Below are 27,200 nucleotides of genomic sequence, written 5' to 3'. Positions count from 1 at the left end.
TCTATCTTTTCATTGGAAGTTTTATGATGAGCTTCTAGAAAAGATGTGAAGTCTTCTTTCTTCACAAGGGACTCAAGTAAAAACAGAAGCACATTTTAACTCAAATTCACCATTCCAGGCCTCAAGTTAGAATATTCCAAGGAACTGAACACAGAATGAGGTCCACCGTGGGTCCACCATGACAGGGGACCTAAGGGAAAGGACACTTCAGTCCTACAGAGAAACGGCCTCTAACATTTAAACCAGGTGACTACTTGCCTTAGCTAATGTTACCATAGCAACTCAATGGTCCTCATTCATGGTGTCTCTTTAGGAGGCACCTTTCAGGTTAAACAAGAGGACAAAGAGTCCTGCACAGTAAAGCTCTGCAGTAGAGAATTATCTGGATTTCCAGACTAATAAAACTGCAAAGGAACAAAAACCGGAGAGGGGTTCATTCTTTATCATGCTACAAATAATAAATTCTATTTCCGTAATAGGTAAAGCAAGCTGCTTACAAAAGAAAAACTACACATATATAGGATTAGTATAATCTAGTGGTACCGTACGTTACAATGGCATTTTCTTAATAGGATAAGAAATATTTTTGCAAAATAGTGAGAAGTCACATGTGAGTGAACAAAGGGACAAAATACTAACTACCCAAATATTTTCTAACCAGTGAATAAGCAAAAGTCATCATTTAAAACCAACCAGCTCAAAGTTATTTTTCCAAGATGTGAATTTGGGAAAAAAAAAATATGTATACCAAATGTGTCTTTTTAAATAAACAGCTTTCAAAGGAGAGAGCATAAAGCTATGACTCTTTGATTTGATTTCCTTCTGTGGGAATAATTTGCCTTTATTTTAATATGCTTTTATTTTCTATAGTTGAGGACACAGTATATTTTTATCAAGTTACCCAATTTTTGAAGGCAGTGTTTTAGAATCTGAACTCCAGGTGAATTTGTACTTGCTTTGGTACCTACCCCCAAGAATACTGCTAAAACGCCAAGTCCGTTTTTTTGCAGCTTTAGAAGTCAATCTAACTATTTTTCATTTTAAGATTACCTCTCATTTTGATCTTTGCAGCTTTTTGTTGTTTCAGTTCGACACCCAATACATCATAAAGAGCAGTCAGCTCAATTAGGGCTAAATGGCAAACTTTCTTCATGTCCTGGGGTGCAAGGTCACCAATCCTTGTGGTGCCCGTTTTATCTTTTGGCAATCTGAAATTCTGAAATAAATACCATTAATAGAGGGAAAGTTTACAGTGTCTAATCTCTTTGGTAATACAGGAAGAAAAAAAATTTTAACTCTATAAAGAAGATACATTCAGATTAAGTGACATGGAAATCCGTGATAGAATTTCTCCAGTGAGAACGCAGAGTGGTCCTATCATGAAAGCCGTGGAAGTTCCAGAACCTGACAGTGAACCAGATCACTGGAGGGCTCATATCAATACTGCAGGACAAAAGAGTAAACCCAGAAGAGAAAATGCCTACCAGTCAGTAGGTCTTCAAGAACCAAAGATTAGCCAGGCGTGGTGGTAATATGCCTGTAATCCCAACAACTCAGGAGACTGAGGCAGGAGATGGAATGTTTGAGGCCAGACTTGGTCACTTAGAGAGACCCCCTGACTCAAAAAGGGCTGGTGGTAAAACACCCCTGAGTTCAATCCCCAGTATAACCCAAAACAAAATAAAATTAGAAGTTGGGGATGAACAATGAGGGGGTGGGGAAGAGGAGTTAGATGACATGACAACAATAAATAGGAAGAGGAAGAAGAGTAGCCATGACTATACCCTCCACAAGGTCAGGTTGGTAAAGGCCACGGGGCATGGGATGGCAGCTGGCATGAACTTTAAAGACTGCCAGTCACCCAGCTGCTTATCAGCTGTGTTTTTCCACAACTACTTAATTTTTCTTTCTGCAAAATGGGAGGAGAGGGAAGAGAAAAAGAAGAGAAAGAGAAGGAGGCCACCTAATTTAGAGTGCTGCTGTGAGGTTTAAACATCACCACTTTCCAATGGCTTTTATGTGGTTGCCATTATTAGTCATTGTTCCTTTCACAGCTGAATACACCAAAATGTAGAGATGCTGTCCAGGACCACAAGCAAGTCTGTGATATTAGCTGTTTTATGCATCTCTCAAATATCTTCTACTACTCTTAATATTTTTTTTGCCAGATTATTTATTTTTAATTTTTTTACAGACTACATTTTGATTCACTGTACACAAATGGGGTATATCATTTCGTTTTCATGGTTGTATACACAATGTAGATTCATACCATTCGTGTAATCATACATAGGGTAATGATGTCTGTCTCCTTCCACCATTTTTCATACTCTCCTCCCTCTCGTTTCCTTCTACATAATCCAAAGTTCCTCCATTCCAGAAAGTCTTTGCCACACGTACTTCAGATAGAGCATTTATCTCCAAAATTTATGAAGAACTTACAAAACTTTACACCAAAAATACAAAGAACCCAATCAATAAATGGGCCAAGGAACTGAACATACACTTTGCAGAAGAAGACATACAGGTGATTAATAAATATATGAAAAAGTGTTCAACATCTCTAGTAATTAGAGAAACGCAAATTAAAACAACGCTAAGATTTCATCTTACTCCAATTAGAATGGCTATTATAAAGAACACAAACAATAATAGATGTTGGCATGGATGTGGGGGAAAAGGCACACTTCTGCCTGTGGAGTTGCAAATTGGAGCAGCCACTCTGGAAAGCAGTGTGGAGAATCCTCAGAAAACTTGGAATGAACCCATCTTTTGACCCAGTTATCCCACTCCTTGGTTTATACCCAAAGAACTTAAAATCGGCACACTACAGTAACGCAGCCACATCAATGTTCATAGCTGCTCAGTTTACTCTTAATATTAAACTCATTAAATATAAGAAAACAAACCACAAGAGGAAAAGATGAATTTCTTTAGCATATTTAATACAAACTGCAGTCTGCTGTGTTTGCCAACTAAACCAAGGATCATTCTCTAGCAGTCTGATAAAAAAATCTTGTCACCAGATGACATGGGTGAGGTTTACCCTTACCTTCTTCATTTAATTGTCGAGAATGTTCAGCTAATTCCCTTTTACTCCCTTTGCTTTGCTGATTTTTGTCATTAACACCTCATAGCCTAAACATTAATATAAGAGGGGTGTGAAAGCACAGTCTCTTCAAGGTCCCCAATACTCTTGCAAGAGGTTTAGAGGTCAAACTTGTTAATTCAAAATTGTTAATTTTAATAATTAATACTAAGACATTCTTTTGCCTTTTCTGCTCTCATCCTCTCCTGAGCATGCAGAGAAGTTTTCCCATGGTAAATGATCTGGACCATTGCAACAGATTAATCCAGAAGGAGCTGTGAGAATACAGCTGACCTACTAAGGCCAGATATTAGAGAATGCTAAAATTAAAACCATGCCACACTTCTCAAATTTTAGTTCTACAAAACATGGCTATTTTCCATTTTTAAAAGGGCTTTTATGTTGATGGTAGCAGTTACTTTAAACAGACTGTGTGTGGTGCTAGGGATTAAACCCAAGGCTGCTTTATCACTGAACTACATCCCAGACCTTTTATTTTTTGAGACAGGATCTTGCTAAAGTTGCCAAGACTGGTCTTGAACTTCAACTCAGCCTCCTGAGTCACTGGGATTCCAGGTGTGTGCATGCTACCATTCCCAGCTGGATTATTATTATTTTATTTTTATTATTATGCCAAGGATTGAACCTAGGCCTCAAGCATGCTAAACCCATAATTTACCACTGAGTCACACCCCTAGCTCCTCAATATTAATATTAATTTCTGATATGAGCATCCATAGGTATAACCCACATAAACAAAAGCTCTTTGAGGGCCTCAATTTTTAACAGTATAATGGAGTTGAGACCACAATATTTGAGGGTTCCATTGTCCCATAAAATCTATAGCTAATTCCTTTCAAGCAAACTCACATCTGAGTGCCTTTTTAAAAATCCACTAAAAGAGAAAAGATCTCTCTCTCAGCTTTGGGTCATCTATTTTTGTCCTATGAAAATATTAAACAGTATAAGAATGGACCTCATGGAAGATGGAGCCTAACTGAATTTCCAGCATTGATGTGGACGGCCTGCCTGGTGTAGAGCACAGGGCGTAAGGATGTGGAGCGGGGCTGCAGGTGGCAAACCAGTCTCCATCGCTTACTAGCTATGTGACCTTGGGCAAACACCACCACCTTCTGCGCCTCAGCCTCTTAGCCTGTGAGATGGAATAGCACCAGGTCCCACCTTATAAAGCTGTGGTGAGGCCCTAATGGCACAAAGCAAGCTCTCAAAAAGGGTTAAGAATTACTCCTGTATTTCTTCAAAGAACTTTTAAAATAATGTCCACATTTCATGGTTTTCCATTTCTGCTAAGTATTATAGCAAGTTAAGAAAAAAACGAGAAGGATAATATTCATATTTACTTCTTATATTCTGCCAAAGTCTCAAAAGGGTAAGAATGACTATGGCAATATTGTAGGTATGGAAAATGAGGCTTAGTAGAAAGGGTTAAATGCGGCCACATGGCCAGTGACAAAATACAGATGCAAATTCAGATCTCGATCCCAAATTCAGTAACCATACTCTTCTACTCCAATCCCTTCCCTCCCCCAACAATCCACCTGGCAGACAGAGGACAGAAAGCAGCAGGCAGAAGGAAATCTAGGTTGATAGGTATTGACGTAGGGCTGGGAGCCCCCAAGGACAGGAGCTACATCTTAATCACCTCTATAACCCTGTGTGTCATATGCCTGGCACATTTCAGGAGCTCAACCACCTATCTATAGGATGGCGACACCCTCGCTACAGAGAGAAGCATGTACTCAAACACCCCCCCAATGTTCTTGATATTCGGATTTTGTGATTTTTGACTAAGCTTTCCTTTTTAAATCACACAAAACTTGTCACATTTTTCTCACGCATGGCCCTATATTTATGCTAATGACTTTGTTTTCTGATGGGCTGAGCCAACCATATTTACCAACCATTTACACATACTTAAAAAGTCCTAAATGTTTCATTAAAATCAGTTGTTTTTGGTCTAATAAGCCAAACACAGGTAATATAATTATTGAAGAACTACCCAAGGTAAATGTTTAGAGAAACCTGAAATATTATTAGTTCAAACATTTGATTTACCTAGCAATATATGTCATGAGCTTATTTATTTATTTAAACACTGTACTTAATGAAGGAGTTAGTTCTTTACCCCAATGTTTAATTCATGGCAGCTGCTTTAAATATTTATGAAGTTTCCTGTCGTTTTTGTTTAGTTAATAGACTGGATGGCTCAGTTCCTTGGTTAAGAGAAGACCATGGAATTTTGGCAAGAGAAAAGTTCTTTACCTTTTGAAAAATGCGCTTAAAGCAAAAAATGAAATAAAATTTTTCAAAAAATATAAGGTTACTGGTTCCCCATGTTTGATAAATTTGTTAGGGAGCGCTCCCTGACTATACCCCTCCTTTGTAGGCCTTGCCGTACAAGGTAGCCCACGGGCATTTCATCAGTAATGATGAACTTGACTTTTCTGCTCATCACTCCAGCTTCAGCTTGGAAAGGAAAGCAAGAGAAAGCGTCCAAAGCTTAGTCACCAAAGTCAAGCCTTAGCATGCCATGTAACCTAACTGGTTTACTCATGTGGAAAATAGGGACACTACCTACCTCACAAAGATCTTTTGATAAAGGAACAAAATAAGTGCAGAGCATAATTTCTGAGATATACTGCATAGTAGCTAAATTTTCAAACTGAAGCATCTAAAAGGTTATAAAACCTGATCTTCAAATTTAAGAGCAAAAACCTGAATCTACGGAGAGATCATAAAGAATTAAAACAAAGCCTGCTCAGTACTTTAAGAAACAGGAAGCGCATATGAAATGCAGTCAACAGGATAGCATATTACATAAAGCCTATTGCTTATTTACAGAGTCAGGGAAGCACAGAGTGGAAATGGAACTTAAGGTTTGTTTCTGCTTAGATACCTGCTTCTGAGGGGTGGTTATAAACATTCACTTCATCAGCCACATTAAGGACTTGTAGAAACTTTACAATACGCCCATGCCTTCTGCAAGGCATGCATAATTTTAAAATATGGTTGAGAAATGAATAGATGCATGTATGTAAAAACAGACATTATTACCTCATGTACATATGACTGATCCTACAATATGTACAATAAGAAAAATGAGAAATTACACTCCATTTATGTATGATCGATCAAAATGTATAAACGCATTCTACTGTCATGTACAACAAATTAGAATTTTAAAAAATTTAGAAAACAGACAAATTAGTCATCATTAAACACATACTAATGACAGCTTATCAGCTGATTTCAAGTGATTTATGTAACGTAAGGTCACAGTCAGGAAAGACTTAACAAGAAGCATAGGTATAGAGGTAGGGTCTAAGGTTTGCTTGACAAATATAGAACAACAGAGAAATAGAAAAAGAAATGTCATTCTTAAACCTGGGGCATGACATGAACAAAATCAATATGGTAAGTGAACACAAATTAGTTTGTGCAACAAAATAAAATGGCAGAAGAAGTCTTGTTTTGAGACAAGTGGAGATTATATTTTATTCCATTGTTGTAGTCAACAATGTCTCTATTCTGTTTAGCTAGATTATGTTAACCTTTGATTTCAAGCCTTTCCATATTTTGTGATGAAGACTCTCACCCTGAAACTTTAATGAAGGATGATCTGGGAGCATGGAACTTTATTTCAGATCAACTTTTGCAAACACCTTTACTTTCCCCACTAGAATTAAAAATAGATTCTTCAAAATATGAGAAAGCCTAGAAATAACCAGATATCCATCATTAGGGGACTGGTTGAATAAATTGCAATACGGCCTCACAGCAGAGAAGGGTGTCCATAAAAAGGAATGAGAGCCAGGGGTGGTGGTGCACTCCTATAATTCCAGTGGCTTAGAAGGCTGAGGCAGGAGGATCACAAATTTAAGGCCAGCTTCAGCAACTTAGTGAGCCTTTGTCTCAAAATAAAATAATAAAAAAGGGTTGGGGATGTGGCTCCGGGTTCCATCCCTGGTAACTGCCCCCCCCCAAAAAGGAATGAGAAATATTTCTCTACACTGCTATGAGACAATCTTCTAGATATACATCAGATAAATAAATAAAATCGAGGTGGAGAAAATGTGTTCTCAGATAAGTGTGTTTAACTAAGAACAGAAGAATGAACCATATTTTTTAAAAAAAGGGGGATGCTTGCATCTAAGAATAGGGACTGAACAGAGTGGTAGCTCAAGAATAAAAGCTAGACTTTTAATACACGTTTTTATATTTGACTTTTGGACCATTGCAAATATTTTACACAATTATAAGACAAAATTACATTTAAAAAAAAAAAAAGCAATCTCTAAAAACTAAAAATAAAATCAAGTAAATGAAACCCAAACAAGTATGCAGTCGGGTGTTTAACCACACAGAGAATAACTATCCTAAAGCATAATAATTTTACCGTATGAAATCCCTTTTGGAATATGTTCAACACAGAAAAACTGAGGAAAAGCAAGGTTAAGCCATCTCCTTGTGTTCTTAATGATGGCAATCTCTATTAGCAATCACTATTCTTTGCATTAATGTAGTATATTCTTTGCATTAATGTAGAATAAAGCAAATGAGTCTTTGTGACATTCTAAATATGTCCCCTGCCATTTCCCAAGAACCACAATTGTGAGCATGGAAGAAAGATATAGATGTTCTCCTGTCCTCTTAAAAGTTATGAAAATGAGGACCAACCCAGAGACTGAACACACCTTGTGTCCTGCTCATAGGCAGGAAAATGTGTTTCTACTAAATGAAACCGGGGGTTCTCACCAAAACAGACAATTTTAGGACTGCAGTAGAAAAATACACCAGATAAACCTGTGAAACGTTGTCTAGCATCACATCAAATATGTATGAATCCATGTGTTAAGATGCTATTCTTATAAAACCCACACAAACAGTAATTGATTGCTGGTAAAAAAAATGCCAAGGAATCAAAAAGTTTTGAAAACGAGTAAATACATGGAGAAAGTAACCATTTCAAGGAAGTGTTTCTTAAAGAAAATATCCAAAGTAATAAATGAAAGAAGAAAATATTTAGAACATCAGCATTTTCTAACCAGGAATAAACTGTATTGATTGGCAGCAGCTGTTATTTTCACCAAAACAAGACAACCAGACACTGCAAGTCTCCTGATAGAGAACAGGTAACCACCTATCAGAAGGAGTCTTGACAGAGAAGTTGAACCTCAGACTGATACATCTGAAGTCGATTTATTAAAAACAGAAGATGTTGAATTGTATCGTAAGGGAAAGGATTAGTCACAGGGAGTTCTCTACAACTTAATACCAAGGTTTCTTCAACAAATCCATTTCGAGGGACGGGGACAGACAGGAGGATGGATGGAAGGACAGACAGGGAGAAAGAGGAAGAAGAATGAAAGAAGGCAGAGAATGGTGAGGAAGAAAGGGGGGGAGGGAAAACAGGAGGAAGAAGGCAGAGGCAGGGACAGAGGGATTCGAGGAATAGAGGGACAGAGGAAGAAAGAGGAATATGGACAAGGAAGAGAGGGCCCTCAAACTACAAAATGATCCAATTTCAAATTGTATCAAAAATTTCATGAACATTGTCTAGAGATTTGAAAATGATAATTGTCAGTTTTTTTTAAGGTATAGTAATGGCAACATGAACATGAAAAGTTTAAAATGTTTAAACTTTTTAGCAACACAAATATTTACTGATAATATAATTCAGATGTGGTTTACCAAATAACACAGAAGAGAGAACTAGATAGCAATAGGGCTAACTCAGGTCTGACCCTGCACTAATGATTGCTGGATGTTGAATGTTTAATTGCATGTATAAAATGTGAATAGCTAGTTTTGTGTGTGTGTGTGTGTGTGTGTGTGTGTACACACACAAAATGTATATAGATGTATATGTGTGTGTGTGTATTCGGTAGCAATAAGAACACTCCAGAGGACTTGGATTCTAAATGTAATTTACCACTAAAAGGAACCAGAGCTTCATGAAGACATGACTGCTTCCAAGTCTAAGGGGAGACAATTACAAGGTGAGCCTGGAACATCTTGTCCAGAAAGTTGAGAAAACTTAAAATGAGGACAATGTTAAAATGACTTAGGAACCAGACCGGAGGAGCTCCCCCTGGACAAATCTGGGTAAATTTGAACATCAAGGAAAATAATAATGATTTATGAAACACTGAATGAAAAAAATCCATAGTGATATTCAAAAATAATAAAAATATAAGGAAACCAATGATGACAGAAGATGACCAGCCAATAAGTACAGAAGGAATAATAGAAAATCATCATTTTTTTAACAATAGCTTAATTATTGTTTCAGGCAAGGATAATGGGTTATTACTGTCAAATAGAACAGTCGCACAATCTCAAGGACCACCAAGTTGTATTGACTGCCCACAAGAAAAGTTCGTTATAATAAGATCTAGTGAATATCTCCTTATGCAAGTTAGTGATCAAATGTCTATCCCAACAGGATTGACACCATGCCCCTCCTCTGATAAGATCAGAGGTTGAAACATCGCCCATAGTCCATTAGCCAGAAATGTTAAACTTGAATCCAGTCAGCAGGAAACAGTCAGACAAAACCAGAAAGCTGCTCTGGACGCCTCAAAAATATTAAAGGAAAAGAAGGGGAGATAGCTCAATTCAAGGAAACCAGAAAGATAAAACTACAAACAAAATGAATGTCCCTTGTTCAAATCCAAACCTGTCTAATGAAGGGAGGAGCCAATCTTGTACCAACTGGAGAAATATTAATGACTCTCTATTCAATATAGCTATCTTTTTAGTGGTCAGTTTCTTAAGTATGGTAGCTGTTTTGTATGCCCTTGATGATCTCAAGGCATACATAGAAAGAGAGGAAAGGCTATATTAATAAGTGCTACTCTACTTCATGTACAACCAGAGAAACAATAGTTGTACCCCATTTGTGTACAATGAATCAAAAAAAAAAAAGTGCTGAATGAATCTATGAAGGTCAGGGTGCTTGCTGTATCAGGTTTTCAACTTGGCCCTGGGTTCTAGATTTTCATAATAAGAATCTGATAAAAAATGATTCTATTAGTACCATCTGGACACATGCTACATACGGGTAATGAGGCATCGTTGCTTTCGCTCTTCTGTGTTTTACCCTCTTTCTGGTTGACTGCTTGCTCAGCAAATGACACTTCCAGGTTGATGTCTGTTTCAGAGGCAGGTGTGTCCTCAGGCAGTGGAAGCATCAGCTCCTTATCACCAAGGAGGCTAGAAGCCTGGTCTGGGGAGAAAAGACCCAATCACATGCTTGCTTTATTTTTTAAAAAACTTCTAGTGCATTGACTATATAAAAACCTTTGAGAACAGTACTACTTTCTCAAGATAATAATTAACTATTATTTTCATGGTAAAAAATATGCTCAAGAAATCCTATCCATGGGGCCAAAGGGGACAGAAGATAGGGATAACCGGAAACCCATGGTCCAATTGTGGAATATTGGAGATCACAGTTCTTAGATGGGGTCCAAATAAAAAACATGGTTGGGAAATATCAAACTCTTGATGGAAAATCTTACAAAATTTCATAGTGGCAATGTAATTTTATTCAACACTGGGGAATTAAAATCAAAAGAAAAAAGGAGAGGTCAGAAGTGTTGTAATCTCTCTCAGAATTAGCATTTAATTTCCTCACATTGCAACAGATTCCTGGAATAAACCTGTTTCACGCCCTGCTTTTCCTTTCTGGAATGTTACCTACCTGTCATAGTAGAAATTCCAAAATAAGAGCTAATGCCAAAAACTCACCACTGTGGCAGGCAGTTATCTGGAGGTAACTGGTACAGGAACCAACAGGTTTTGCACCTGATTTTATCAAAGAGCATAAAAGTTCCTACAACTATCAACCCTAGCTAAGTAAGTTTAATCTCTTATATCAACATTTCAAGGATTTAAATGTAGCACATTTAATTTTGTTTTGTGTTTTTAATTTTTTGTTTGCTGTTAATCCTCCTGGAAAGAATTCACATTCAAAACATCTTTGATGAAAAACACAAGCTCTTGTTTTTAGATATACATGACAGTAGAGTATATTTTGACATATTATCATACATGGAGTATAACTGATTCTAATTAGATACCATTCTGTGGTTGCACATGATGTGGAGTTTCACTGGTCCTGTATTCGTACATGAACATAGGAAAGCTGTGTCTGAGTCATTTTACTGTCTTTCCTATCCCCATCTCCCCCGTTTCCCTTCATTCCTTTTTGTCTAAACCAATGAACTTCTATTTTTCCCTCCTGCTTAAAACAGAAGCTTAAAGCTTTGAAGACAATACTTCTACATTTGACCATTTGGTACATTTTTAGTTTTAACACACCTCACATTAGAAAAACCCTGGCACCCATGAGGAATTGTTGACATTGCTTTGAAGAGGTTTGATTCATGGTAAGAAGCCCTGAATTAAAAAATAACTTACATAGTTCATTTGCATGCTTACATGCTCATAGAGTGATAGCACAAAGTGATGGAAGGTAAATTTTGAAATATGATAAATGCATACCATATACATATTGATATTAAAAGTCTGCTGTTAATAAAATATTGCACTTATAGTCATTTAAAAAAAACCTGTTTTAATCAAAATAAAATTAAGGAATAAATATAAATCTATAAGTCTTATTCACTCCCATTAAATAAGCAGGGTGGGTTTCATGAGTATGTGACCTGTGCAGTCATGAGGGGCTCCCATCTCAGAGGGGTCCACCCATGGCTTAACACTCTATTGTCACCATCTTGAAATCTGATTAAGAAGCCTCTGTTTTCAGTTTGCATTGGCCCAACCAGCCTGGAGGTATCTCGCAGTTAAGAAAATAAGCATTTACCTATGTTGATTCCAAAAGTAATAAATTTAAAGCTACTTGATATTAATTGGTGTCATTTGCTACCATCTTTGTTTTTCCAACAGCCTGCCTGCCATAACTTTAAAATATTTGTAAGTTTTTATTGTTTTTAAAAACAGTAACAAATGCCAAAGCCCAACTCTATTTTCCCATTGGTTTATACAGCTTTATGTTTTCCTGTGAATATGTATATTGATTTCCTAGGAAACCATTCTAAGAGGAAAAAAAAAAATTAGCCATTTTCTTAAAATAGAAGCTACCTTTCAGCAGCTGAATGTTTGTGGTCAGTGTTTTAACAATTACCCTGCCACCTGACACAAAACGACTAGGCTAAACTCAAAAGGAGATAATTCTAATTAAATTAGAATGCATTTAAAATATATGAATCTCCTCCAGAAACAAGGCAAATATAAAGTGTATAAAAGACTCAGTTCAAATGGTAAATTGAGTTAAGGGAGACATTCGGGAAAATAATTATGGGGACAACAACGTCACCATAATATCAATAATTATAGGGACATTGTTATAGGAAATAGATGGTTAACTGCATAAGAAAAGTGATAAATCTATTCTTAAAAGACAAAATCTTTTTTCTTTTTTTGCAGTACTGGGGATCGAACTCAGGACCTTGTGCTTGCGAGGCAAGCACTCTACCAGCTGAGCTATCTCCCCACCCCTCAAAAGACAAAATCTAAAAGAGGATGTTGAAGTAAACCTTTTGGTTCTTTGAAATCCTCAAATGTAAAAAGTATAAGTTCTTTAATCTATTTTCCCTTGGTTTTGAAAAGGATAATAGCACTAGGTTACAAATACTTTACAAATCTCCTAAAAGTTTTCTAACTGTTCAAAAATATTCAGAAATATCTTACTTTAAAAAGACACTTCTTCCAAAGAAATTCTAAAAAGAAAAAAGTATACATTAAAAAGATACTTCTTCCAAGGAAATTCTAGAAAGAAGAAAGTATACATAACAATATGAAATTTTTTAAAAAATTATTTGGAAATTACTTATATGTCCAAACAATCACTGCGTCTTTCATAGAGTTGTAGGTTTGATGAAAAGTTTAGGTGAATACTTAGTGGTGGATTGATTTGAAATGTGACAACCCTTGCCACCTTCCTATCTTATACCTTTTTAATTGGGAATGAGTATCATGGATTGAACATATCTGAAAACTCAAGGGTAGGGAAAGCATTTAAAATCGACGATGTCACCCATGCCTACCGATCTTGAAAACGGCTCTACTTTGGAACCCTGGTCACCATTTCCATGCATGTCATTCTGAACCTTCCACTGTTTGCACAGTACCCCTGGCTCCCCGGCTAGTGCCCAGAACAGGTGTGGCCGTTACTGCTTGGTGCCATGGATGGAGATGCACAGGGTCTGCTGTTCTTACTGGACGCTCAATGCCCGCTGCTTAGCAAAAGCACATGTCAATCAGGCAGTATGACTGTCACATCGCCTTGCCGGCTGCAATCTAGGCTGGAAAGTGCTCATATACCAAACTTGTCTTCCAGAACTTTTGTTGCTATAGCCTACATTACAATCTCCGACAACAGAGGGAAACATGAAGGACAATATTGTCCCCAGCGTCTGTTAAAGAGCTGCCAGTCACTCCTCCCCAAGGCCCGAAGCACACTGACACTGGCACAAAACGTCCGCCCGTCTCCCAGAGGACTCTGCTCTCTTGCAGGTCAGAGATGTCGATGCCAGCTGGCTTGCCATTTTGGAGTTTGCTGGCACACAGACTTGAGGAAACACCCAGGAATTTCATTCTGAAATAATACATAACACTACCATAAAAAAAAAAAAAAAAAAAAAATCACAGAATAGAGAGAAAAAGCAAGTGCGCCCCTCCCCCACTACAGGGGAATGAACTCAGCAATGCTTTACCACTGAGCTATATCCCCAGCCCCTTTTTAAATTTTATTCTGAAACATGGTCTCCCTAAATTGCCAATACTGGCTTGGAACTTCCATCTCAGCCTCCCCTGTAGCTGAAACTTCAGGCATGTGCCACACCTGGCTGAGTATGGGCTTTTATAGATATAATTACACGTGTGTGCGTACACACTGGCACATGTATGCATTTTTTTTTAAAGTAGGGGCACAGGAGAAAAGTTTTGAGAAAAAATATGGAAGAAATTGATGCTGGATGCTCTAAAACTGTAAAATGTCTCATACAATCTAAGCCTAATGCATAATCTTTGAGACCAGGTCTAACTCGCTGAGGCTGGCCTCAAAATTGCGATCCTCCTGCCTCAGCCTCCTGAATAGCTGTGATGACAGCGTGTGTCACCATGTCTGGTCTAATGCAGGATTTTCATGGGACAATTAGGAACACTTTCCAGTACTTAGTTTACCTGATACCCCGTCCCCATCTCCAAACCAAATGCAACACTATTAATGGTGTGAACGTCCCAGATGCTGAGATTTCAGAAAATAAAATTCACCTTTGTGATAACAATTAAAAACTGTATTTTTAAGCTTAAACCTAAGACCTTAATTTAGAACACATTTCTTTTATAAACAAATGAAATAACTAAGTTTTTTTCTTGGTAAATATGAACAGAACCTTAATATTTACTTTCTTCCATGCCTTGAACTTTCAACTCCTCTCTGAAATAATATTCAAGGAGAAAAAGTATAAAAAGGAGAATTATAATCAATTACTCAAACAATCTTAACTAATATTTTTACATTTCTACTTTCTACCTGTGCGGTCTTGAGAAAGTGAATTCACATCTCTAAAGCTCAGTTCTCTCAACTGAAAAATGGGTTAAAAGCAATGCCTACCATCAAGTTTTTGCTCTCTTGTTTTTCTTTCTTTTGTTTTTCAAAGGTAGTAGGAACTGAACTGTGGGTCATTCTACCACTGAGTTATATCTGTAGGTCCTTTTGTAATTTTATTTTGACAAGGAGTCTGACTAATTTGTGGAGTCTGGCCTCAAACTTGCAATCCTCCTGCCTTGGCCTCCAGAGTAATTGGAATTACAGACATGCACCAAGGCCCTTGTCCACAGAGTTCTTGAGTATATTAAATGAGGTAAACATCTCTGTACATGATAAGGGTTCAGGAAAGTAAATATGTGGATTTTGGATCAGACTGGGATATACATTTAAAAAAAGGACAACAGCCAACTATATGCTCAACTTCATATAATTATCAACTTGGGACCTAATGTTAGTATTTTAATACAATTTGCTTACTAGAATTCAAGGCAAATGTTTTAAAAGGTTGTAACTATTTATTATACTAGTTAAAGGAAGGGAAGAAAAAAAAAACCACAAGAGAACAGGTCCAACATACCGTCTTTTCCTTGGTATTTGTTTTCATTTGTTCTGACTGACTGCAATTCCGTGCCATCTGGAGCCTAAACATAGAAAACAAGCCATTTAGTCATCTCCAACTCACGACCAGAGAAAATGGGATTGTAAATAATTCCGCTACTAACCTTTAGAATGCAAGAAATGTGCTCAGACTTGTAACAGTCTCAGTGGGGGAAAGGCACTATGGTTATGATCAGTAGGCGACTGTCCAATAACTACATGATTTCCCACAACCGTAGGCTGCAACAGTAAGTGCTCTGGGGAATACGGAAAATGTCGAGGATCCCCGCCCCTCGAAACATCACTATCCAGTTGAGGGGAGAAGACAAACATGCTAGTAATATCCATCAAGTAATGAGTGGAGAAGAAAATGTGGTCTATACATACAAGTGATTATTATTTGGCCATAAAGAGAATGAAGTATCAATGTTCAATTCAACATGGATGAAGCTTGAAAACCTCCCTCTAAGTGAAAGGAACCAGTCACGAAAGACCATACATTTTACGATTCCATTTGTGTGCAACGTCCAGAATGCGCAAATCAGAGCTGGAAAGTAGCTAAGTATTTGCCTAAGATAGAGAAGGGGACGTGAAGAATAAGTGCTAATGGGCCTGAGTTCTCTTTTGGAGATGATGAAAATGTGCTACAGTGGATTGTGGAGATGGTAAAAAAAAAACCTATGAACAGACCAAAAATCATTGAATTGTACACTTTCACTGGGTAAATTTTATGATATGTGAAATATATCTAATAATGCAAAAACCAAAATGGAAGTAAAATTGAAATTCTTACGGGAAAAAAAAGATAAGTAACAAACGTGAGATAAATTAAAACCAAATCACCAAGTTGGCAATAAAAGCTAAAAGGAATCTCTTTCTGTCCAGGGGTTGGTGTTGTGACCACCCCCCAATAGTGGAACTCTCCAAAGTTGATGGACAAGGTCAAGCACGGCTGGATCCACTTGCCAGTCAAGGTGGTAAGACAGCACTTCTTCCTTTCCAGCTAAGCTTAGAAGGATCTTGATGATGAGGAAGGGAAATCTGGATCAACTACCAAAGGGTCTATTTGAATGACTTATTTTTAAGATAATCATCCCATTGGATTCCATCTCTATAGTAGCCTTAGCAGTCCCTTACCACAATGTCACCTCACGGTATTAGTCACAGAGGACTCCCCTCCACGTGTCTAAAAAAAAAAAATACTAGGGCAGGTATATATATGCCATTGGTATACTACTAAGAGATACTAGGGCAGGTATATATATATGCCATTGATATACTACTAAGAGATACTAGGGCAGGTATATATATGCCATTGGTATACTACTAAGAGACATGTACTCCCAGGACAGAGACGGTGACTCCCACATCACGGGGGCACATGACACCACATTAGTTGGCTGCAGGCCAGGGCAATAACCTTCTCCTTCCCTCTGTCCGTGAGCCAGCAGAGGGCAGGCCCTCCATGACAGTGAACATCACAAGTGATTCTAATCTTGCACGTGAACGCATATTTTGGACTATGTGGTTGGAATTGTTTTCCTTAGCAATTGAAGATGGCAGTACAGATGGAATTCATTTCTATATTATATTTCCTAGTGTCAGCAAGGGCTTCATAGGAAAGCATTTAAAATGGAAGAGCTGAATACGCACTGACTGGAGGACAGAAGATTTGCAAGTGGAGACAGCTGGTGCATGTTTGCTGGAGGGATGCAGAGCACATTTCTAATGGGTTGTGGTGTTCAATTAAAGGGATGCCGTGGAAGTGGGTATATATTATTTTAATTTGCTTGTAATATTTCTCTCTTAATGAGTCCATCCGATGATACAATCCACCAATTACCTTGGACTCGAAACCATGTGGTTTAGACATTACCAGGAATTTGCTGAAAAAGGCTGCTTCTAAAACCAAGTAGCAACATCCTCTTGGAGATTGGCAGGAATCCCACAGTATGTATTTTGCTAGGTTCAGCTCTTGGCTCCCTCTCCCTTTTCACTTCCTCTTAGCTCCCTTAGGAGGGTCCTTTAATTGGGAAGGAAATGTCATGATACTATATTCCTCTGCCATTCATTATTCTATAGCTGGAAACCTAGTCCAGTCCTCTAATACTAGTAGATGTCCCAAATCACCACTGGCTGATAAGAGGTGCTTAACGTATACCAATGCGTGGAGCAATCTAGTGATCCTAGAATTCCTATAAATGACTGGTTTTGACCCACAATTGGCCATGCAAATCGAGTAGCAATCTGTAACTAGAAAGAATTTCTTGGAAGAATGAAATGTCTACAAAACAAGAAAATTTATATGTCAGAAAGACATCTTAAACATAAACCCTTCCATTCCATTTTTTTATGAAAAAAAAATTAGAAAATTTTGCCAGGCATGGTGGTGCACACCTGTAATCCCAGTGGGTAGGGAGGCTGAGGTAGGAGGATCACAAGTTCAAAGCCAGTCTCAGCAATTCAGCGAGGTCCTAAGTAACTCAGCAAGACCTTGTCTCAAATAAACTATAAAACCAGCTAGGGATGTGGCTCAATGGTTAAGCACCCTGGGTTCAATCCCCAGTACAAAAAAAAAAAAAAAAAATTTTTATTGTCCCTCCTTTATAGTGTAAATAGAATCTCAGATTCAGAATGCTTAATATCAGAATCATGTATGGAAATGAAAATTTAGCAGGACAGAGAATGGTTAAAAGCATGTACTTCAGAGTCAGGCAAATTTGGGTATAGTACATACGGGACATTGAGCAAGTCACTTAAAGTCTATGAGCCTCAGCCATAGAATGGAAATGATAACACCTCACTTATAGACAGTTGTAGGATTAAATGAGATAAAGTAGGTAGAGCAGTTAGCAGCAAGTGTTATTGTTACTATTACCATTACCATCCTTGCCCCAGAATCCTTTCATTTCCCCTATCAACCACCTCACTGTGTCTCCTAGGCTATTGGGGTCAGAATGTAAATCTACCATGACCCAGAAACACCATTTAGTTCAGAAGACATTTTTTTTGGTAGTAGGACTTCCCTGATAAAAGAATGAATAGTAATTTACATTCTGTGCTAGCTCTTCGCTTCCTCCTGGATAAATAATAAGTAACCTGCCAGCTGGCTACTTTGTTGGCATTGTTCTGGGTCACACAGGTCTGGTCCTTTTACCATACATTCCTTCTCTCATATTTCTTTATTCATCACCTCCCCAGCCTCTACCAGACTTCAACATCTTCCATTAATAAATCAATCACCTGGACAAGTATTTACTCAAATCTCCCATGTGCTGGGTACAGTGCTAAGTAGCAGCTACAAAGGCAGTGTTGTTCTGCATCTTGGGTCTCTACTTTGTAATTCAGTTGCCACTAGATCCCCCATACCTCACCTCTGTTCATCCTTAAGCGAGTCCGAAAACACCAGTTCTCCTGCAGGTACTAACAGATAAGGAAGACTCCTCTACCTCCTACTTCTCTATTGGTCCAGTTGCCTAGGTAGCTTCTCCAGGTACCCCATGTGGCACTGTAGGTACATCTAATGTTTCGAGGATACCATCCTCCCCTAGAGGATTATCACGCTGAATTTTGGTTTGCTTAGCTTTTTGCCACATCAGCGTAACTTCAAGAAGGCAGGGATCAATGCTTTTGCTCACTGCAAGGATGGAGCCTTGGTGTCTGTTATGTAAGTGCTCATTAAATCTGCAAGGCTTTGAATTAAACTGGACTGATCCACGTGAGACCAGGCATGTCATCTGTTCACTCAAATTACAAAAAGAAAACTTACTTTTTCTTTGGACTCTCTCTGTTGAGCGAATATGTCTCTGACGTCAGGAATGTGGTGCTGTTTGTTTTTCTTCCTCAAGGTTTGGGAGACCGTCTCTACGCGTTTTTGAACAGCTGCTGCCTGGGTCCGGGTCAGTGTGGATAAAAACACCATGCTGTCTTGGGGGTCCTCGGCAGAGTCTCCAAACAGATTGGACAGACCAGCCTCTTTGAGCCACTCTTCTTCCAATTCTCCCTCTAAGACAGTGGGGGAAACTGGGTTTTAAATCACAAACTATAAGAACTTTCATATTTTTTAAGCTGCTAAAAATTCCTGCTGAAACTCTTCTATTGTAACCCAACCGCAGTGCTAAGAATCATTATCAGAAACTTGGACAACTGCCATCCACTCTGGCCATAGCGATATCAAATTTTAGGTCGATTTCCTATCTACTCAATTAAAAATTTTTTAATGACTTCACATGTAATTAACCTCTACATCTTCCCTGCAGATTTAGAGAGAATGATAGTGTTCCCCTTCTAGAGATGGGCAAGCAAGGCAAAGATAACTTACTTCCATCAAATTACAGAGAGAAGTTGGTGCTGGGGATATACATTCAAGCCTGGTTTCTTGGCTTAGATTCAGCATATCATGGACAGCAAGGCTAATTTATGTAATGACTTGCTTTTTTTCTCTTCACTGTAGCTGACGAATGTGGCAAAATAGAACAGAGCATCTGGACATTGGGAACTATTCAATTTCAAATTAATGTTTCTAATCCCAAGTCAGCACATCAGATTAGGTGGCTTTTTACATTTTTTTTTTAAAGATCCTATTTTCAACAAAAAAGAATTTATATAAAGAAACTAATAACTGAATCAATTCAAAACACCAAAAGCAGGAAGTAAACTAAATTCTATCAGTCCTCCACATCTGCAGACACTGGATCTGATGATTCAACCCACCTCATGATGACAATATTTTTTAAATATTCCACCTGTACTGAACATGTACACACTCTTTTCTTGTCATTATTCCCTAAACAATAGAGTATTAATGATTATTTATATAGCATTTACATTGTATTATATATTATAAGTAGTCTAGAAATGATTTAAAGTATATAAGAGGATGATATAAGCCAATGCTTATATCATTGATATAATCATCTGATATAAAGGTTTGGCATTTATGGAGTTTGGTATCCATAGATCCCACATCTGCAAATAATCCCCCAAGGATATCAAAGGCTGACTATATTGTTAATGATATAATGAAAAGTATACATAAATAGGATTTCATGGTGGCACACACCTGAAATGCCAGCTCTGCAGGAAACTGAGGCAGGAGGATTGCAAGTTCTAGCCAGCCTCAGCAACTTTTCTTATCTGCAAAATAAATTTCAGCCATCCCAGCTACCTCATAACCAGTCGAGGAACGTTGCATGTGAAGAGCTTTGCAAAGCACTATTATAGACTGTGTCACCTGATAGCACTGACTAGCACTGTCTATTCTTCTACACTGCATACATTCTGTGAAGGCAGAAATCAATGAAGTGCAAGGCACTGTATGTACACTACATTAAAAACTACTAGGGGGCTGGAGGTGTAGCTCAGTGGCAGAGTGCACACTTAGCATGCCTGAAGCCCTTGGTTCAATCCTCAGCACTGCAAGAAAAAATGAAAAACTACTTAATTGACATAAAATCAACCATTATTACTAATTCTGTTCGGGTAAAACTTGTCAGAGATGTATAAAACCAAATTACTAGAATTTAAAAAAAAGACATTGCCTTTACATGGAAAACATTATTACTATAGAGTATATTTTATTTCATTAAGAAACAGAGGTAGACAGGGGACAGTGGCATATGCCTGTAATTCTAGCAACTCAAGAGACTGAGGCAGGATGATCACAAGTTCAAGGCCAACGTTGGCAACTTAACAAGACCCTGTCCCAAAATAAAAAGGGGCTCAGGGTGGTGGGTGTAGCTCAGTGGTAAAGTGCCCTTGCATTCAATCCCAGTACATTAAAAAAAAAAAGTAAAACTCAAAGTCTAAAAAAAAGTGTGGACATGTAGAACCATCCCCAATCTTCCATTATTGTTTTGGTAGTGGGGATTGAACACTTGAACCCAGGATGCTTTACTACTGAGCTATATCCCCAATCATTTAATTCTGATAGAGTCTTGCTATGTGGTGGAGGGTCTCACTAAATTGCTGAGGCTGGCCTCTTACGCTTCTCCTGCTTCAGCCTCCCGAGTTGCTGGGATCACAGACATGTGCCAATCTTCTTGACCATCAAATTGACAAGATCACGTATGAATCTAATTTAACTCTGGGGAACTAAGAAACAACTGATGTCACCTGTGGATCTGGCTTCAGTGCTGTTTTCTCTAGCATATGTCCTCATTCAACAAACCACCTGTGTGCTGCTTCCATCTTGAATTATTGAGACAGAAAGGTTGAGAAACAATATTATCACAAATAAGTCTGGACTGGTAAGGTATTTGGGGAAGAATGAGAGAAAAATGAATGAGAAACCAAGGAATGAGTTGCTTATAATTTTATTTTATAAATTAATAAATCTTGGGTTAGAGTTGTGGCTCGGTGAAAGAGTGCTTGCCTGGCATGTGTGAAGCCCTGGGTTGGATCCTCAGCACCACATAATAAACAAATTAAAAAAAGGCATTCTGCCCATACACAACTACAATAAAGAAATAAATAAATAAATATATTGTTAATTTTTAAAAAAGAAATATTAAATTTAAAAAAATCCCCAATTAAAAAAAGTCGTGAAATTTTTCTAAGCAATGTTGTAACAAGGAAGAAAAATCTTATATTGATTTTTCTGTATAACCCAATCAAAAGTCATTTAGTTAAGTAGCCACTCCATTGAGAAGGAAGTCGCTTATTAGTGAATGAAGAGGCACTCATTAGCTTTTACCTTTTTGGCATTTTTATATCAACAGACACACCAAAACATATTACAAATTTATGGATTGCATAAAAGGAAAGCTAATACAACAGAAGCCAAAATTGGGTATCAAAAACTTGGTGACTGCTTAAATTTAAGAGATTAAAGAAATGGTGTGAAATTAAAGGAAAAAATAAGTATTACATGTTTCTTCCAGAATTATCAAGTTCATTAGTGAAGCACGTGGAAAAATCTGGCTGGGAAGAGACTTGAGAAAAATTAAGGGCCAACAGAAGAAAAAAGCAACTACGGACGATAACAATGGTAAAGCCATCTTCCACTGTCTAAATCTGTGTCCTTAGATCAGCTGGCTAAACCTGTGGCACTGCCTCCTATCTGGCATGCTATACTTTGATAAAATGATCAAAATTACAATAGGTCTGAAAACCACACACAAGAGTTCTTCATGTAAAATTTCCTTACAGAAGCAACTTGGCTGAAAACAAGATAAGTATCCTCAAACATGTGAAAGGCTACCAGGCGCAAATAGAAGGAATGTGTCCTGTTCTTCCCAAAGGCAGAAAAAATGATAGCAGCACAAGTTAGAAAAAAAGCAAACTATAAAACAATAAAATAAAGATCAAAACAAATCATGCAGACTAACCACTGGAAAAACAGTAACACTGCAAAGCCACAAGCTTTCCATCACCATCTACACTTCCTAGAGACCCAATAACCAGGCAGCTGTCATCTTACAGAAGGATCTCAGTTTCAAAAATCAAACCTATCCCCAGAAGTCTATGATACAGTTCACTCAGTCAACAAGAACCTAGCCATATCTACAACTAAGGGAATTTGCTCATGCCACTTGTATCTGGCAGCTGCACCCATAAGCCTGCTACAAACAATTAATTATCAAGTTAAAAGGCAACTATCAATTTCATTTTCTGGTTGTTCTACTCTTCCTTTCCATGCATTGACTTTCTATGAATAAGCAATAAGAATTTTATTTATTTAATTGTTACCATCAGGCTCTTTGACAACAACCACCTCTTGGTTGTCTTGTCTGTTTTCACGAGATCTCTTGATGTTTTCCAGTTCTGTCCAATAGTCCTCCATAGATAGCTCATCCAAGGAATCCTGGGAACTTGATCGATCAAATGGAGGCTTCTCCGTAACTTTAGTGGTGCTGTCCTGGTTTATGGTATACTGGCCATGTCTCTGGCTATAAATTCAAAAGAAAACATGGTTCATTTTAGTACATAAGGAAGTATTACGATTTTCAAAACATAGTACTGAGTTGGAGAATTTGGAAACTTCTTAAGTTTTCCTTTAATAAAACAAAGGAGACACATATTTTGAAACTGTTGATTTTGGGGTGCTTTTGATTATATAATATGCTCCCAGAATGAACAGTTTCACACTCTCCAAAACAGTACAGTGAGGGACAAGAGCAGCAGGGTGAATTACCTGCCCATTTACATTATACTTAAATTATTTTAAGACTCATTAAAATTTGGAACTTTGTTTTTAAAAAAACAGCAGCATGAATCTTGATTGCAGGCTATAAATAAATAAAATTGGAAATTTTATGTGCTATTTATCACTTACATTTATAAAACAGCTCTTACATGGCAAATATATGCAACCAATGAATAAAGTACTACTTAAATTTCCACTTTATTTTTGGAACTGAAATATAAATAGGATGATGTATTAGTTTGCTGTTATACTCTACTACAGAAAGCAACTTTAAATCTTTGCTTGTAAATGTACCCATGACATACCCATATTAATAATTTTAAAATGTGGTTAAAAACTCTTTTATTAGCAATTCTGAGTAGTTTGGAATTACCCTAAGCATTGATTTTAGATACTATCCAGGAAAAAAAGGATAAAATGAATGAGAGCATTTTCATGACTTCAATGTACTCTTCCTTTATAATTCAATCATAGAAATAGATGAGAGGTGAATTAAAGAACCTTATCATAAACCATATGTGATAGAAATCTGAAATTTTTGATTATTTAAATATAGAGAAAATAGCACCTAATTACCTAAAAGAAGAAAATTTTCAGCTATGGTGTCTTTCCTTTATAGTCAATATATTTCTTTAAATAGTACAATTTGAATGAGGACAAGTGGTGAAAAGTATTTTTTTAAGATTCTAATTTCAAATTGCTCTTTTATTTCCCAAGGACTTTTGGGAAGTAACACTTTGTTAGGTTGGTTTTACTTCCGGTACATACTGAAAGTCAAGATAAATAATATAAAATTATTTAATAATGTGTGAATAGTCTTACATTTCAACTGGCCTTTCTAATAATTATTTAAAAGAGTAGGATTTTAACACTACATGAGGTAGAGGGTCACTAAACTCTGGGTTAATCCATCTAGCAGTTTAATTCCAACTGGTTTGCTAGAAAAAAAAAAAAAAAATCAAAGAACTTAATTGCCTATTGCTGCAAATAAATGTAGCACAACTGGGTAGCTGGTTGTACCATGCTACAGGTCAGTTTTATTTATTCCCTTAAACATGATTCCTTATGCCTTAAGTACTTTATTAATGCAGCTTTCATGAATGAATAAACACTATAATCACTCCCTGGTAGCAATCTCCGGTGATGGGTGGACTTCAGGACCAAGGCCAAGAAGAGTAAATCTGGACAAGTTTGTGAATCTCTTTCCTCAGTCCTCTATTGTCCATTGTTTGCCTCTTCCATCCCTTAATTCAAGGGGTACTTCCTTCCTCCCTGGCCCCCAGCTTCCTGTTTACATCAGTGTATTCCACCCTGGTCCCCATGAATGGACCAACGGTTACTGTATAACTTTCTTTTTTTAATGGTGGTACTGGGGAGTGAATCCAGGGGCACTCAACCACTGAGCCACATCCCCGGCCTTTGTATTTTATTTAGAGACAGGGCCTCACTAGTTGCTGAGACTGGCTTTGAACTCCTGATCCTCCTGCCGTAGCCTCTGGAGCTGCTGGGATTACAGGCATGCACCACCATGCCCAGCATAACTAATATTTTTATTGCAGGGTGTTCGATCCTGAATCAAATTAACATGTGAATAAGAAAGTTACCCTCTCTTAAAAATGACTTGTTTTTCCCCAGGATCAGCAGCTCAATTTATCTGTGGTTCATAGTTCTTAATCCTGCCTTACCAGGATAACTAAAGCTAATTTGCAGAATGCCTGTCAAATTCAATTTTTTTTCTGTTGTGTCAAATATGCATGCCTTATCCTTGTTTTTATTTTATCTCACATTATAATGCAAGACTGGCTACCTTATTCCTATTCCCTACTCGTACCCACTACGGCTCCCATGAGAGATCACAATAAGTATTGGGAACTATGTGAAATATAATGCCAAATAATTTGGTTTATCTGCTCACAGGAAAGAGGTGCAGTTGAACTAGAAGTACATTAAGGCTTCATTGCTGAAGGAATGTGTTTATTCTGGCAAGAAATTTCCAGTAAATTTCCATTAAGATAGCATATGCAGAAAAATGCAGGAACACCAAGTAACAGCATTGTTACGTAAATATACCTTCTCTATGGACCCTGCGTTCAAACTATGCATAAAGCAAAAGCCTTACAGCTTAGTACTGATGAACGGACTCAGTATTTTGACTTTAGATTCAGAAGCCAAATAGGTGTATGATAACCTGAAAATACTGAGTCATAGATTTTTTTCTTCTTCCCATCTCCCCCTTTTGGATCCCTGGTAAATACTGCAAGGACATATTTTCAATTTTATATACTAGGAGATGAAAAATGGGGAGGAGAAAAACATTCAGGAACAGATTACTCTCCTTGCTCAACCTAACATGTATTTTTAAATTTCTCTCAAAATGCAAGTGAATATTCTTTCAATTTACATCAATTAACATGCAGAATCACTTTATTTTTCTTCTTAGAATATACTTTTGGTACTACAGCAATGGCTAAAAGTCTGGAACCTTCTTACTGTCCTGGTAAGTGGCCAATTAACCGATTTCCTCTTTTCTGTTTAAGAGTATGCTATTTGATACCGTGCTCGTTCTGAAAATTCGGTTCAAAAACATAAAGCAACATCTGCTAGATGTAATGAAGTGCAAAGCAGAAATATTTTATATTTCCAAAAGATCCCAGCCAACACATGGTTCTGAAATCAGAGACGCACAGTTTATACCACAGGCAACTACAAATTACCCCACCTGACTGACTGGCAAGCAACTGTTCCAAGGTCCTCCCCCTCCTGCTCCCTCCACAATCCTGTGCACTGGTTGTCCCATGCCACGCTTCAAGAACCTGCGCATTTCCTGCCTTCTACAACTATCATGATGGAACTGGATGTGTCCTCTGAAAAAGGCTGCCATGTTGCTCTACTAAGATCTGCTTCCAGGTTGCCTGTGCGAGTTACACTCTTCCCAACACAGCATCACGCTGTCATTTTGCTTTTTTTGTGGGCACGAACATCACCATCTTCCCGGAATTTTTTTCTTTTTTCCAGCATGCCAGCATGTGCTTCATGCCATGTTTCTTCTTCAAAATTAAGGCTCTGTTTTGTTGTGGTCTTATTTTTCAGTTTGCATTACTGGGGATGGAACCCCGGGGTGCTCTACCACTGAGCCACATCCCCAGCCCTTTTTAATTTTGAGACAGGGTCTTGCTAAGTTGCTGAGGCTGGCCTCAAACTTGCATCCTCTAGCCTCTGCCTCTTCAGTCACTGGGGTTACAGGTGTGCACCACCCTACCCAGCTTGTTTTGTTATATTTTCCCCAGGTATAGTTATATCATTTTCCTAAGATAATTTTTCTAGCCGGTCAAGAATTTCAAAGTTATTGATATCAGAGGGTTTATTTGGTCAGAATATGAAACTAATCTGAGATCATGTGTCCTCCACAAGGAGGTGAGGTAGCTACCTCTTACAACATGGTACACTGGAAGATCACAATCTGACTGATGATTCTTTCTGATTGATATAGTCAGTAAAGAAATGAGAAAAAATATGAAACCAGGAGACCTAAGAACCAAATGATTCCTGCTCTGTTTGACCATCTCTGTAATCTGATAGTTCACAACTTCTCTACTCCTCAATTTTCTATCTATGAAATGGGAAGATTAACAATAGCCTTGAGGGCTGGGGGCCTAGCAGGAGGTTCTGGGTTCAATTCCTAGCACACACACATACAAAAAGAATCTATATATCCTTAATTCCTACTGACCTGCCAAGAGGTCACATATAGTAGTATCCCTGCCAAC

General features: G+C 37.7%; 1 protein-coding gene across 3 annotated transcripts in view; it reads right to left on the bottom strand.

The window, feature by feature from the left end:
* Arhgap18 (Rho GTPase activating protein 18) overlaps positions 1-27,200 on the bottom strand; it is a 174,202-nt gene that overhangs the window by 35,007 nt on the left and 111,995 nt on the right. For all 3 annotated transcript variants that reach the window (XM_047558357.1, XM_047558356.1, XM_047558358.1), the window contains exons 2-6: positions 22,977-23,176; positions 19,057-19,292; positions 15,268-15,331; positions 10,171-10,337; positions 1,051-1,216 (exon numbers count right to left, since the gene is read on the bottom strand). In XM_047558357.1, the coding sequence (XP_047414313.1) occupies positions 1,051-1,216; positions 10,171-10,337; positions 15,268-15,331; positions 19,057-19,292; positions 22,977-23,176 (833 nt within the window). The remainder of the gene's footprint in view (positions 1-1,050; positions 1,217-10,170; positions 10,338-15,267; positions 15,332-19,056; positions 19,293-22,976; positions 23,177-27,200) is intronic.

Source organism: Sciurus carolinensis, chromosome 7 (genome assembly GCF_902686445.1).
Source record: "Sciurus carolinensis chromosome 7, mSciCar1.2, whole genome shotgun sequence".
Lineage (NCBI taxonomy): Eukaryota > Metazoa > Chordata > Mammalia > Rodentia > Sciuridae > Sciurus > Sciurus carolinensis.
Note: the sequence above shows the minus strand (reverse complement) of the source record. Positions and strands in the feature narration are given on the sequence as shown.